We start from the raw sequence: 14,962 nt of genomic DNA, 5'->3' as shown, positions 1-14,962 counted from the left end.
CCCCTTTTTCCTTTAACATCATCTGCTGTTTAGTCCTTTTCTGCCCAGGCTTCCTGCCCCTTGGAAGTGCCTTGCCAATAGACTGAGCTGGCAATGGAAATCCAGGATTATTTTAACCACCCACGAGAGCAGGTTGGGGATGTTCTGACCAACTTTCAGCCCAAAGTGCCAGCACGTCGAGCGAGGGATGTTTCACGTTTCCAGTTTCTCAGCGTATTCACTGAGTGGGTTAGGATGCCACCCAGCATGAGTTCTTGATTGCCCAGACTGACAGAAAACTGCCCCAGGCTGGGGACCCTTACCAATCCCTTGAGCCACTGCAGGGTCCCAGGAACTTCTGCATTGCCAGAAACGTCCCAAATGATTTTGGCTTTAGTCTGATGCAAACGGAAGCAATATTGTGAAAACATGACCTTCCCCAAGAGAGAAGGCGCTCCTGCGTTCGTCTTCTCCACATCTCACCCTGTGGAGCTTACAGCCAAAGTGATGGCCATCGGGTGCCTGCCCATCTCCGGACATTAGCCTCTCCCAGCCTAATGCCCTCTTTTCTCCAGATATTGAGACAAAAATAGATGCATGCATAAAAGGAGCTTCTGATGTGTTTCTGGGAGTCAGCCCTGCCATCTTGAGTCCTCATCCAGACAGGTTTGGGAGCTTGTGCCTCTTCTCATAATCATTCCTGAATGGATATAACTAATTGCTAGCCCTTGAGTATTAAGAAAGTCCGTTGTTTCACCCTCCAAACAGCCTGTTCAGAGGTCCGTCCAACTCACTCACCCTGTGCCGCTGGACGCTCCCAGAACTTTTTTATGTCCTTTTGCATGAAGGGATTTGCCAGCGCGAACAAGAGGAGCTAGACCACAACCAGCCACAGCGGTTCATTAAAACGCAGGGAGGGGTAGATTAAGATTGCTGTGCACTGGGTGGGGTTGGTTAAGCTCTTGGGGATGGTTTTGTTCCTCATTGTTATTCCCAGGCACAAACACTTAACCAGCCTCATCCAGTGCATTGCAACAGAACCTATTTAAATTGCCATTTTATTCCATATTTATTTAGGCTGGAAGAAACACACGAAGTGTCGAAGTATCGTGATAATTTAGCTAGTTTGCATCACTCAAAGAAAACAAGGCTCCTTAATGTCTCTCCCCTCTCACACCTTCAAATTGTTCTTTTCAGCAGCCTGAAGATTACGGGCTGGTTGGTGGGTGCCTAAAATCAATCCGAGGGTCCATTTAAAAGGGCACAGAAAAATTAGACCTTTTTGTGGCAGCCTGAAATTCAGACCCTGCCATAAGAAAACCTGCATTTAAAATGTCTTCAAAATCCTACGCTCCCCAGAAACATCTCTTTGATTTAAAAAAAACAACCAAGTTTCACCAACACTTCCAGAACATCTGCCCTGCTACCTAACCTCAAAGCAAGATAAATGCAGACCCTGTTTTAAACATTCTCTGCAAAATAAGCCTAAATCCTAGGAGTTACTGCTTTGTTCTGTTTTCTTCCAGTCCTGGAAATATGTGCTAAAAAAAACAGTGAAGTGGGTTGTATTATAATAGCAGTCAGGAAAAATAACTATGCAGGAAGGGCGGTGGAACCAAGTTTTGGGAGGGAGAGAGATTCCTGGGAATCCGACTCATCTCCGTGTCTCCCGCCTGTGTTTTCAGCCGAACTTTTAGGTGTTTGCTTTTGGGCAAGGCTGAAAAGCATACACTTTAATGCACGCCTGCTGGGCTCTGGTGCTGCAGGGCCCTCGTTACTAATGGGGTGCTGATGGAGTCCGAGAGCGTAGCAGGACTCGCTAAGGATTAGGCATGCACACGGCTAATGAGAGCATGCACAGTTATATTAAATAGGGATGCGAATACTCAGGCTTCGGGGCATGAGCCAAGCGCTTACTGAAGAGAGAAAGCGAGAAAAGTCCAGGGGCAAGTTACTGTGGAGTTGTCTGTGCTGGGGACTGTAGCGTCTTCCTCCCCTGCAGATGGCCTTGTCAGAGGCAGGGTGCAGGACTCGAGGAAGCACTGCTGCGTCCCAGCGCAGAGTATGAACGGCCCTGCTCCCTCTAAACCAGCCCCTGTGCTTCGGTAGCAAGAGAGATGCTAACCCCAGTGCAAGCACCTGGCAGCCTCCTGCTACCTGCATTTTCTGGGTGCTGCTGCAACATGTTTTTGCTAAATTAGGAAGGTAGCCTCTGCCCTTTCCCCCTCTGCCCCCACCCAGTGATTAGGGCTGCATCCCATCATTTCAAGATGCCGCATCATTTTGCTTCCTAGAAGGCCGTCAGGGCACGGTACGGTGAAGCGTGGGCAGCTGTGAGACAGCGCGTGGATGTGCCGGGGGTTTCCACTGCCTCCCAAAGGGCATGGGGGGGCAGGGAATAACCTTTTTAATTTTTTTTTTTTTTCCAGTTCTCTCAGGCCAGACACACCACAGCCCTTTGAAACGATCTGTGTCCCTTACCCCACCCATGAATGTGCCAAACCAGCCTCTAGGACATGGATGGATGTCTCATGAGGACTTACGAGCTAGAGGACCCCAGTGCGTCCCATCCGATCATGCCCCCCTGTCTCCACAAAGCAGTGTAGCCTCTTCGGGAAGTGGTGGGAGTGAACACTTAGAAGATCAGCCTTCTGCTCGTAACACATTCCAGGAAGAAGGGAGTGGTATGAAAGGTGAGTGCAAATGAGACCCTCTCCCTCCCCTCTGCAGAAATAGGCTTCGCCCCAACTAGATGCTCTTGCATTGGGATGGGAGAAGGCAGGAAAGAGAGAGAGAGAGAGAGATGTCCCTCCGATGCCAGCTTTTTTTTCCTCGTCATTGAGAATCCCTCTCCAAACAGGCTTACGAACTCTCTGTGCTGGTGCTGTTAATGCTTTAATCCCAGGTCTTGTTTCAGCTTTAGTTTCAGGCTAATCCAGCGGGTTGCCAACAACACAGTAGAGTAAAGTGTAACACGGGGGCTTTCTTTGGACACCGCCTGTCCTCTTGAATCAGCGGTGATGAGGTGGCATGTTCCAGCTCTGTTATGATAGCCCGGGATGCCGCCTTACCGCAGTGCCTTTCAAACCTGCAGGTGCTCTGGCCTCAGCTCTGAGTGGCCTCTCTCCTAGGCTTTTCCCTATTGCAGAAAGCGGCCTGGGATCAGCCTAGGCAAACGTATGCAATTCATCACTTGTGTGTCCTCTGTGCTGAGCATCCCACCAGGTACCTGATGATGTTGTAGCTTGGAAAGGATGTGCGCTTGCGCTAAACGTTTCCTGTGTGCTCTGGTGAAGTAGTCCGTGGTGCCTGTGTTTTTAGACAGGTGGTTGGCAATGAAGGTGAATATTCTTATTAGCCACAAATGCAGAATTTGGAGCAAGCCATGAAGCACTGATCCTGCCACCAGGTTGGATCAGTGCCTTCACAGCCATGGGGCAAGGTCAGGCCCTTTTTAAGAGGAATATATTTAGCTGTAGATTGTACAATTATAAATTTTGCAAAGTTGTTACCTAGACAGAATGGTAACGCATGAAACCCCAAGCTATTTTAGGTGGCACAGCTATAAAAGTATCTTTATATACGCACACGCACGCATGCATGCATGCACGCACGCACATGCACACACACCCATCTGCCAAACTGAAACCACTACAAAAGAGTAAGCTTTCTGCTAATCAAAATCGACACTCGCCTGCCGAGACCAGCAACAGAAAATGGTTCATGATAGAAGTAATATTATACAGTTATGTTGACCTCAGTAGGGCATTGCCTTTCACGCACACTGTCTTGTGTGCATGCGCATGTGTTGGTGCATGGTACAGGTTTGCAAAGGACTGTTAGTGGCCTCTGTGCACTTGTTTGCCTTCAGAATAAAGCAAAGGTAACCCCTAGTTAGGGTCAGTGGTGTGTGCAATTGGGTATTTTATAGGTGCGCCAACAAAAGCAGTTGGGCTTTCGTTCTGCGTTGCTCTGTCTGTTCACAGCACGACAAAGATAATTCACCTAGAGAGCATTTCCTTGCTGGGTCCAGAAGAGCACTGACTGCAGCATGATTTTGTAGGCAGGTCCTGGCCCTTCCCTGTGCCTTTTGTTCCCGTGCTATCCTTTATCTGTCCTTTGAAGCAAGAACATGCCTGCAGCCTTGTCTATACAAGAGCTTTACTGCTACATCTCCTAGTGGGGACAAGGCTTTTCCGTGTGTCTTTGTCAGCTAGGACAGCCCAGGGCTGCTGGAGTATGAGTGCTGGCAGTGAAAGCCCATGGGACATACCTGGGAGACCTGGTCCCCAAGGTGGTTGAGCACCTGGCACAGATTAAAAGCAACCTGCAGCTGGTTTGTGTCAGGAGCTGGCCTGGCCCCAGCCCCAGCTTGGCCCAAACCTCCCTCCCTCTTGCTTCTCCAGATGTATTTGGTTCAGTGGTATTTATCCAAAGCGACTGGGGGCACCCAGGCTTCTGCTGGTCTCCAGTGGTTGTGCCAATCTCCTGTCAGGCCTAAAAAGGGCACCATTAGCAATGTCAGGACAAATCAGAAGCAAACATGAACAGATCCTCCCTGTGTCTGCATCTGGGGATAGGTTCTGCTATCCCTGAAGCCATGGGGAGGACTTTTCGCAAAAGGAAGAAGCACTACTGGGACCTGCTTAGCATTACTTCACTCCAGTTGCATGCTGGGCTAGTATGGGGACAAAAAATGGGGAATTGGGGCTGGTGACAGTAAGGGTTACAGGGCTGGACCCCACCAGATCTGTTGGCTTCTCAGTCCCATACAGCATATCTCCAGCTGGAGATGCATCGCTGCTGGGCCTTCGCAGCTTCCCCCTGAGCATTTTCCCCGTCGCTTGGGAATGAAAGATGGATTCAGCGCAGAACCCGAAGGCATCTGAGACTCCTTGGGCAGCTGTTCATTAAACAAACCCCGCGTCCCCTGCTGGGCCTGCCCACCCAGCCCTAGGACAGCGTGATCACAGCACTGGCTCATAGGCCTGCGCTAGCTGAGATGCCTCTGTCACCCAGGCTGCTGCAGGGAGACGTGGCAGCCTGGATTTGAGCACATGCTAGCAAGCAGAGTGCAGACTCCTGGCGCCTGCGGGGGTGGCCTGGCATGGCTGGCACTCCTGCTGCCGTGTCTTTGCTGCCCGGCTGGATGCACATGGCCCGCTCTGGGAGCCTGGCATGTGCTGCAGTCGCCCGTGTCCTGTGCCCATAGCCAAGTGCTGGAACAGCTTCCACATGCATCAATCCCCGCTGATGCACTTAGCTCCCCCCAGACCCAACCACTTCCTTCCTCACGCTTTGCAAGCTACGGGTGGCAGACATGCCTCCTCTACCTGGTGGTGCGCCATGAGGAAGCCCTTTGCACTGCCTCCCCTCCATTGGGAACAGGAATAACTGTTTCCCTCGCATCCGTTTGCAGCCCATTTGTTTGTCAGCCGATCCCAGCTCCAGGTGCTTTATGGTTTTTAAATTCTTCTTCTGTTACTATTAGTAAATGCCCCTTGGAAAGGAGTAAGTCCCTTTTGGAAAGCATTGGGCTGTATTAGAGCATGAAGGGGTTTAGGTACAAGTGTGCACAGCATATGCCTGCAGGCGAAGGGATGTGACTTAAGACTTCTCTCTCCCCACCCAGCCACAGAATTATTATTATTATCATATTTTCTGGCATACAACAGGCCCCTGGATGAGATATGTATGTTGTCTTGAAAGAATGAAGGAAAAGATATTCCTTTGAAAATACTGGTCAGCAGCAGTAAGTCACTGAACAGCAGCTTCTCCAGCTCCGAAAGCATCCACGGCTGCAGCTAGAGAGCCCCCACGGACCCTGCAGCAGCGCTGGCCCTTTTCCCTGGTGGAGGCAGAAGCGGCTCTTACCCTATTTCCTCACTTACAACGCATACCCAATTTCCAGCAGCTGAATCTGGGGGGAAAGGTGCATGTTGTGTGGGGGACAATACGGTATTGGGTACTTGTTTAGCACCAAGGAGTGCTTGGTGCTGGGGTATGATCGCTCTTGTCCCAAAGAGCTTCTGAAGAGAAACCAGGTTAAGATGAGGAAAGGGATTGCCCCCTTCCCTGTTTTTTTCCCCCAAGTAACGTCTGTGAGTTAACAAGTGCCAGCCCTGCCTGGGCCTTCAGGGCTCCTCGTTTCCCTGCCCTGCTTCCCAACCTGTGGGATCTGTTGTGTGGTTCAGCTCTGATGCTCAGGTCCCTTCGTTTCACACCAAACGTGCCCTTTGGGCTCCTTCCCGTTTGCAGCTTGCTGTTCCCCACAGATCCCAGTGAGGCAAGACCTCCAGTTTCCAAGGTGTATCAGTTCCCTCACCTTCAGAGCCGCCTGCCGTGAGAGATGGGGCACACCAGTCATTGGGCTGATGGGGAGCAGATGCATCAGTTACTTGCCCCCGATAATCTGCTCTGCCTCCTATCTTCCTCGGTCTCTTCCGGACTCAGTGTACAAGCTGTGGCAGGGCAGCCAGGCACGGTCGTGCACCCCAGGGATGGTCAGAAGTGGGCGCTGAAAAGAGAAATTGAGATTCTGAGTTAAACGCCTGCATTTGGATCCGTTGTCCTTTAGGCAAGACCCTGCACGGTTGCAAGCAGCCTTCTCCCTCCTTCGCCCTCTTCTCACCCAACCCATCCTGCATCCTTGCAGGGCGCCATTGGGCCAGGCTGGCAACAGGACATCGAACCCTGCAGCCTTAGAAGCCTTAAGCAGATTAGCAGGGAGAAGTCAGTGGCGATGCACGAGCCAGGCCTGTTATTCTGCAAAGGCACTTGTTACCTGTCTCCTTTCTCTAGCTGCACTTCAGTGTGACAGCTTGGCTTGCACAGGCAGCAGCCCTGATCCCCACAAGCAGCTGTGAAGCTGGTGGAGGTGTCCCCGCTAGTAAGAGCTTTCCTGTGGGAGCCAGGAGAGCAGGGTTGGGCCTGAGGGCATTGCACACTTCAGAGACAACCAACATACCCAGTGAGCGGCTCTGATGTGGGGAAGAGGCAGCACTGCCAAGCACTGGCAATCAGGAGCAGAGCGCTCAGCTCCCTCATCCCATCCCCTGCTATAACGAGTGCTACCCCAGTGTGGACCTGGCCTGCTGCTCAAGGAAGGCAGGCCATGCTCTATGCTTTGGACCAAATGCAGCTCTGAAATGGGGGCCAGCTCTCCTGAATCGCTTTAATATATCTTAGCATGGCCAGAGAGTCCAGAGGAGTGAGCAGCGTAAAGCAACCGCTAAAGGGCTTGCTTTCCCTTCTGATCCATCTCCGGTTGGGTCTTATCCTGCCCCCTTGGCTGGATATGCCCGCACAGGGCCAGCAGGGCGCTTGGTGTCACTCCTGCCCATGAGGAGCAAGCTAGGGCACCTGCTTGGCCCCGTCACTGCCCCATTTCTGGAGTGGGCAGGCATGGGTGAGCAGGGCTTATGCCCTCAGCCACGAACCACAGCACGGTGCTGCCAGCTGTCAAGCCAGCGTACGTGATGCCAGCAGGAGCAGAGAGGTCCTAGGGCAACGGTTTTCAGTCTTTTGGGGTTTGCGGCCCGCCTCGCTGGACTTCAGACCCCCTTGGAAAATGCCAGGTCTTGGCTTTCACTTTGACTACAGAAAAATACAAGAGCAATTCTTCTGGTCCAAAGACCACAGCAGATTTTTAACACTTTGGATTCCTATCTGACATGTCTGGGTTTATCTTGCCAATCCTATTTGCGCACCTCAGAGGTAACGTCACATCTCATAGCACCCTTGGAAGGGCCTCGGGTTGCTTTGGCACGTCAGTTGAGAATCACCGTCTTGGAGGGCGTAGCCTGGCATCACTCGGTCCATCAGGCCTCTGACCCCAAATCTGAGGCCCCAGCACCTTGTGTCAGTGACCTCCTGAGGGCTCTTCCAGCCCAGCTTTTCTATAGGTTAAGGTGTTGCCAATGTTTTGGGGCAGTGTGCCTTGGGGTTGTGTAACAGGGGCATTGGTGTAGCTGTAGGACTAGGCTAGACAAGTGCTTGGGTTGGCTGGTTGGGGTAGGGATGGTCCTGTCCTGAGCGAGGGTTGGACTAGACGTGACCTCTGGAGAGCCCTGCCAGCCCTGCTTTCCTACGATGCTGTAAATCTGAGGAGCATTTCTTCCTCAAGCTCACGGCTGCGCTTGTGGGAGGGCTTTGCTATCTTGTTCACTTCTTGGGATGAGTTGGTGGAGGGCTGGGGCTTGCATGGGGGCACTGGCCAGTCAGGACTGCGAGTTTTTGCGGTGCACCTGTGCCATCAACCCCTCCCTGCGGGCTTGGGAGCAGTACAAACACCAAGACAGTATGATGCAGTCCCCGAGCCAGCACCAGCACTGCCATGCTAGGGTCTCCAGGCCTGCCCTGGAGGTGGGGGCAGGTTTGCAGCTCTGTTGAAATGCTCCAGCCAAGCTGCTAGTGACACACAATTGATAATGAAGGAGCAAGGATGGCCTTGGGGTCATTGCATGGGTGTGAAGGGCTCCGACACCTCATAACCCTGCTGCTGCCCCCTCATCCTGTTTGGTCCATGGAAGGCCTGTGTCTCTCTGGCCTTCCATGAAGACCGAGTCTCCCTCTCTTTCAGCACAGGGAGAGGAGTGGAAAGGGACACCTTTTTCCACCAAGCCCTCCATTGCAGCTGCCCAGCCTTGCTGGGGAGAGACCCGATGCTGGGCTTGCTATGGGGAGAGATGAGTGGCTTCGGCGTTCCCCTGGGGGAGACACAGCTGTGCCCAGCAGCCGCTTGCTGCGGGCTCTGTGCTACTAGCACAGCCCAGTCCTTTACCGGCAACCCACAGCATGCTTTCTCACGGCTCTGGGATGGAGAAGGGGTGACCATTAGCGGGTAAAGATGGAGCAGGCACAGCTTCAATCCACCCTTCTGCAAAACTCGAGGGTTGACTGTCCCGGAGGTCGTGAGCCATCTGGAAAACCCTCCAGTATGTAGTGGTAGCACCTCTTCCTGAATGATGAACCTGCTTCCCTGGCAGGTGCATGGGTGCTGAAGCCGGATGTCCCCTGGGGATGCGGGGACAGCTCCGACTTGCTGTGCCAAGATGCAAGGCTACAGCTGCAGGGTGTTTTGTGTGCCTGGGAGTTCAGATTGCACCAGGAGACCCTCCTGGGTTGGGGGTCTCTTCCGTCCCTGTTAGAAACAAGAGCCCGTCTGTAGATGTTCTCACCACCTCGGAGTTGGTCTGTGGGGTCTAATGGGGTAGTTGGCACAACCGGTTTGTCTGGTACCCTGTTTGTCTTACACCGGCCCCACATGGTACATGGCCAGATCCTGCTGGTGCTGTGCAAGGGCCAGGTCCTCCTTTGTCTTTTGCAATGTAACATTTAAGGAATGTCACTGCAATGCCAGGCCTGACCTTGAAGGGAGATGGAGGCAGAGGAACGGGAATGTGACTGCCCAGACGTGTCTTCGGTCCTCTGCTGGCTTATGCATTGAGGTTGGGGTGAGGCCTGGCAGCAAACAGCTCCCATGCGCATGGGGTCAGGCTGGGAGATAAAGCAGGAAGCTGATCCCAAGACCTGCCAAAGAGGCCAGTGCTCGGCCTGTTCCCTGGTATGGAAATGGAGCGGCTTTGCTCTGAACAGCTGCTGCGCGGCTCTGTGACGTCCCTTCTCCTGTGCGGTTCAGACGCCGTGGACCAAATTGTCCCAGTTGGGTGCTGAGATTGCTCTTACAGCCTCTTGGAAGTGGAATGACCCAGCCAGTTACTCAGCTAAAATGCCTTTATTAAATCCAAATGCCAATGGCGGTTGTATGCTCCCCTTAAATGAACGCTTTCAAATGCCATAGCAAAATACTGGTTGTGCATTAGGGAGCAATATCACAATCCTAATTAATGCCCGTACCCCTGCACTAATTACAGTGACAAGCACTTGATCAGAATATGTACCACTGGGCTCTTGAGGGAGTCTCGCTGTCCCAAGCGGGCTGAATCCATCTTTCCTGCATCGCTTTTACCCCCCTAGATTCCTCATTGCATCGCCTTCTCCTGCGGTCCACAAACTGGTCAGGACGGGGCCCAACTCATGTTGTCATTCCCAGTCCACAAAACCTTCTTGCTTTCTTTGCTCATTCTTGGTGGGTCTCCTGGAGACAACATCCTTGACACCTTGTCCACCCAGTTTTTCTCCTACATCAGCACATCTGTGGCTTACTTATCACACTTCATCTTGCCACCATGCACATGTATGTGCATGTGTATGTGTGTGCACCTCTGTCTCTTGCATCTCTCAAGTCACAGATTCCTTTGATCCTTGTGCTTCCTTGTGATAAAACACCCCATCCCTTATTACATTGCCTTTCTTAACTCCTACAAGGTCACCTTTGTAGGTGCAGTTGTGTGGATCTGTGCACAGGTCCCCGGGTGGTGGCCATGGCTCTGGGGCGGCTCTGCCTGCTGACTCTTCCCCAGCCACTGTTGATCCCTGTGGTAAGAAACAAGCCTGGAGACTTCCCAGCAGCCTGTTGCACCCAGTGCTGGAGACCTGAGCCCCAGGTTGTGAGAGCTTGGTCTGACATCGTGGAGCCATAAGATCTCGGAGCAGAGGGTGGCTGGCTGGACTTGAACTCCCTGCTGTGTAAGCTGTCTTGCTAAAACCCCAGCAAATAACCCCAGCCGGAGCATGAGCCCTCCCGCCCACACTGCAGAGCAACTGCCCAGCTGTTGCTGCAGCATCTGGGATGGACCTGCTCCTCGCCCCGAAGGGATTTGGGCTCCCTTTGCCCTGTCCTGCAGTGCAGCAGATCCTGGGCTTTGCTCATACCAGGGCCACTGTCAAAACTTCCACGTCCTGGTCACAAGCCAACAAGAGTTTTGCTCTTGACTTTACCCAGTAAAGGATCCTCCAGCATCCAGGATGCTGTGATCCAAGAAGGAAGGATGCTTTTGGGTGCGTCTGTGCCACGCTGACACATGCCACACCTATACTGTGCGTGCTGTCTCCTTAATCGGATGTAGGTGCCTTCATGCAGCACTGCAGAGAAGCAAGGCTTATGGGCACATCTGGCATCACAGCTGAGGGACACAGACATGCCGTAAGGTCTTAGTCTGGTGGCATACCCGAACCAAGATGCATCTCTTGTGCCTTTTCAAGAGGAAGGTCGCAGGAAAATGGAGCCAGTGGGGTATGTGCAGGGGGTGTGGGGAGGCTTTGAAAATGAGCTCACCCTCACCGGGGACAGGAATAAACTGCAAACAGGCAACAAAGATCCCTGTGTCGGCTCTGAACCGGAGCTCCTGAACTGCTGGTTGCACACGTGTCCATCGCTACATTTGGCCATGAGAGTCAGTAAAATTTGGCATCTCCAGTTGCACCTGAAAACAGTGAAGTAGTGAAGTAGAATGAGGGGCTGCCGTGGTTTTTCATACAGTCCAAAGCTACATGGGTTTGTCGGTTCCCTTGTTTCCGTGCACTCTCCCGTCTCTCTGTCTCCAGCCCGTGTTACTTGTTTTGTGCTTGGATTGTCAGCTCTGTGTTTTGTGCGGCACCCAGCACAGCTGGGTGCAGGATGAAGACCAGGGCTGTGAACCACTATAAGGATCACGGCTGTGGTTGCTTGACATGTTAATGGTGTGCGGTGCGTAAGACAGAGAGGCTTAAGCAAGGGTCCTGTGATACCCACAAGCTTGCCAATGTCTGTGCCAACCATGCAGCTGGTTCAATAAAAGATTGCCTATGCGAATTCTTGCCTCTAAAACAAAGATGACATTCAATTAGAAAGCATAGGTTCAGGCTGTAATACTATATAATCAACAGGCCCCTGTTTAAACATATGCATAGCCTTAGGCCTATGGTACAAGCAACTGATAAAGGTTTTTAGGTATGTGGCCCGCCCGTGGCTAAATACCTTTAAAAACCCTGTCCTTGTTGAAGCTGAGCCTTGTTCAGTCAGGAAATTGGGTGCGTGTAAGCCCCGCTGCTGTCAGCCCAGGGTCTCTGTGAGTTTACCTGCAGAATGACAGCGGGTCCTGGGTATGACCGTAAACTGCATCCAGCTGCAGGGCCCAGGGCTGCGTGTGGCAGGGAGCTCCTATAAAATACCACAATGTCACACCCCCCAAAGTAAAGCAAGTATAAGTTGCCACAAAACCCTAGCCCCCCACTAGGGTACTCCTTGGTTGGAGAAAGGCCAAGGGACATCACCCCGGCAGAAATGCACCCTTGCTGAGGAATTAGGCAGTCAGCAGCAGTTCTTCTCCATTGCTTTTTGGCAGAAGCTACAAGCATCCAGTCACTGACCGTCTGGACGCGGTCCGGCCTTTAGATTTTGTCTCAGTGGTCTAGAGGGGGAACAGTAGGTCTAGGGCAGCCTCCACTCCTCCATACCTTTGCCTAGGTATGCATGCTGAAGGTCTTGGTGTGCTGGACCTCTTGTGCATGCACCATGATCCAAAGGATGAGTGGTTGCCAAATAAGAGAGCACAGGCTTTCGCAGACTAAAGGTCAGCTCATCAGATGCATCACACTGAGCGCCTATACACATGCAGAGAGGCCGGTCTGATGCGCTGTAATTACAGCAAGTCAGAGGAGACTCGATGAATCGTAATTGCTGTGCTCCAGCAGACCCCAGTGTCACGTGCATCAGCTTCCCCATGCTGAAAAATGGCAGCAGGGGCACTTTAACTAAAGCTCAGTTCACAGGCTTTAGTTAAAGCAGTCTTGCCGCCATTTTTCAGCACGGGGACACTGATACATGTGACACTCCGAGTGTTTTAATTAGAGCAGCTCTTGAAGCCTCTTTAATTAAAGGACCCCCTCTTTGCCTCCCCCCAGACCATGTCTATAAATGCCCGTAATGCAAGCAGGCATGAGCTTACTGTCATCCTGATGGACAGTCATCCTCGTTGCTCAGGTTTCTGCCTTCCAGAAAATACCAACAGGAGGCACCTTCCTGACCTGGGGATATTTCTAGCTGCCTTCTTTGACTGCACCAAGGTAACCCCCCCTTGCCGTGTTGGAATGGGCTCCATGTTGGGGCCATTTAGCTTGGTGGTGAGCTGTCCTGGTGCAAACCCCATGTTACACATGTAGCACACCTAATGTGCATTGGCATGTACATATGGGACATACTCCCCACTCAGCACAAGTGCCAAGCCACCCTCCATCCTGCTGAGCAGTGATGGAGTTGCAGTAGTCTGCAATCACATTTTAAGGCAGGACAGCTGTTTTAGACACTTGACAGTGCCCATCCCTAGGGACGGATAAGGCCTGCACCAACCTGGCTGCAGTGAACTTTGGAACAGGCTCCAGCTCCAGCATTTCTGTCTCAGATGGAAGACAGCTACTTAAGCAATAGCCAGGGAGCAGAGAATTAAATGGGATCTTTAAAAGACAGCAAGCAGGTTCTGTGCAGCTCACAGAGTGCGATGAAGTCTATTAGGAAACGTCTGATATAAAGGGCCAGATCCAACTTCCTCAGTTCTATTGCAGTCAGCGGGAGTTTGGGAGTTATGTCCTTAGGCATGTTCAGGTCCCCGTTGTTCACATTAAAGTGCAATAAAACTTTTGAAACTATCAGAAGGAATAACCATCCCATGGGTAACCCATGGAAACAATAGCCTAATAAACTCCCCCCTGTTGCGGTTGATTTTACACTGTTGTTAACCAGCACAATAAAATAAAAGGGTATTTTTTTGCCTCTCTGCCTTTGTTCCCCAGATGTTCCTGCCTGGTTGAAGAGCCTCCGCTTACACAAGTATGCAGCCCTCTTCTCTCAGATGACCTACGAAGAAATGATGGCCCTTACCGAGTGCCAGCTCGAGGCGCAAGTATGTTCCCACTTAGGCATGAAACAATTAGCCCCGTTTCTTTTTTTTGTTCTTTTTCTGCTGTTGTCACAGTTGCAAGGGTCATGCTTGCTGGGTGGGTAGACAGGTTTCCCTAAAAGCATCACTATATTTGCTGCATTATGCATTAAGGAGGGTTGCAGAAGAAATCATGCCGTGCTGCAAAGTGACGTACCCAACGGTTTGTTGTTGGACTCAAAGGATGAAATCCTCCTCCCAACAAAGTCTGGTGTCAGTGAGGGCAGCATTTCACCACAAAATCTGGGGGAGATATTCAGAGGTACAAACAGCATTGAGGCATCCCGCTCCCATTTCAACTGCTGGTATCTTCAAAAATCTCCCTCCTGTTCCCTTTCTTCCCAGGCTGTCTTTGAGAGAAAGAGATGTGATTAGCATCTTCACTCCTCCCCAAATGCCTGTTAATACTCTAGAGTCCTCAGTGGCAGAGCGGCTTCTAGAAGAAAGGAACTTAGCAAACTAAAAGCCAAGATTGCAAAAGTCCCATGACTTTCTGAAAACTGCGGGCTAGACCCAGTGCCGGGTCACTCTGGTGTTCAGGGGAACAGGTTGGGGCACCAGCGGTGTTACATGTTCGTTGAGTGCTGGACTAACCCTGGAGAATGAACTGAGCACGAAGCTGGAGGCCTGGGGGTGGCACTCATTTTGATTCCTCATTTGGAGAAGCTGGGGGTAGGGGGTTGCTTCGGTTTCTTTTGCATGCATCTCTGCGTTGATGCATCTCGTGCAGAAGAGTTTAAAACTCACCTGAAAATAAACCCCCTTTCCCATTAAGTCCCCCCCACCCAATGACATGGGCGGTCCTTTTGGGAGCCTGCTGTTATTGTCAGCGTATTTGCTATTCATGTCAATCCATTCCCCTACAGGCAACGAAGGGTGACTGAGTCAGCCGTGCAGAGAATTGTGGGCAACTGCTAAGAAATAGCAAGTCCTAAAGGGTCTGTTTTCTCACTTCCCACCAATCTCAACAAAACTGGGTGCTGGCAGTCAGCTCAGCGGCTCCTAGAGCCAACATTATATTTAAAAGTTTTCCCTTGGGAGAGCTTATAAAGATAACCACTCCGGAGGAGGGTGGGCACGCCAGCAGGAAATCTAGTTTCAGTGGGTTTCCAGGTTGTTTCCTGAGACTCTCAGCCTCTCTGCAAATCCGTGAATTCAGGGGTTTG

General features: G+C 51.7%; 1 protein-coding gene across 1 annotated transcript in view; it reads left to right on the top strand.

Annotated features, from left to right (window-relative positions):
• SAMD4A (sterile alpha motif domain containing 4A) overlaps nucleotides 1-14,962 on the top strand; it is a 170,337-nt gene that overhangs the window by 126,411 nt on the left and 28,964 nt on the right. The window contains exons 3-4 of the mRNA XM_019551176.1: nucleotides 2,409-2,672; nucleotides 13,651-13,760. Coding sequence (XP_019406721.1) covers nucleotides 2,409-2,672; nucleotides 13,651-13,760 — 374 coding nt within the window. The remainder of the gene's footprint in view (nucleotides 1-2,408; nucleotides 2,673-13,650; nucleotides 13,761-14,962) is intronic.

The sequence above is a fragment of the Crocodylus porosus genome, unplaced genomic scaffold (genome assembly GCF_001723895.1).
Source record: "Crocodylus porosus isolate Cpor-Errol unplaced genomic scaffold, CroPor_comp1, whole genome shotgun sequence".
Taxonomy (NCBI): domain Eukaryota; kingdom Metazoa; phylum Chordata; order Crocodylia; family Crocodylidae; genus Crocodylus; species Crocodylus porosus.
The sequence above is the reverse complement of the archived record's forward strand: the minus strand, read 5'-3'. Positions and strand labels throughout refer to the sequence as shown.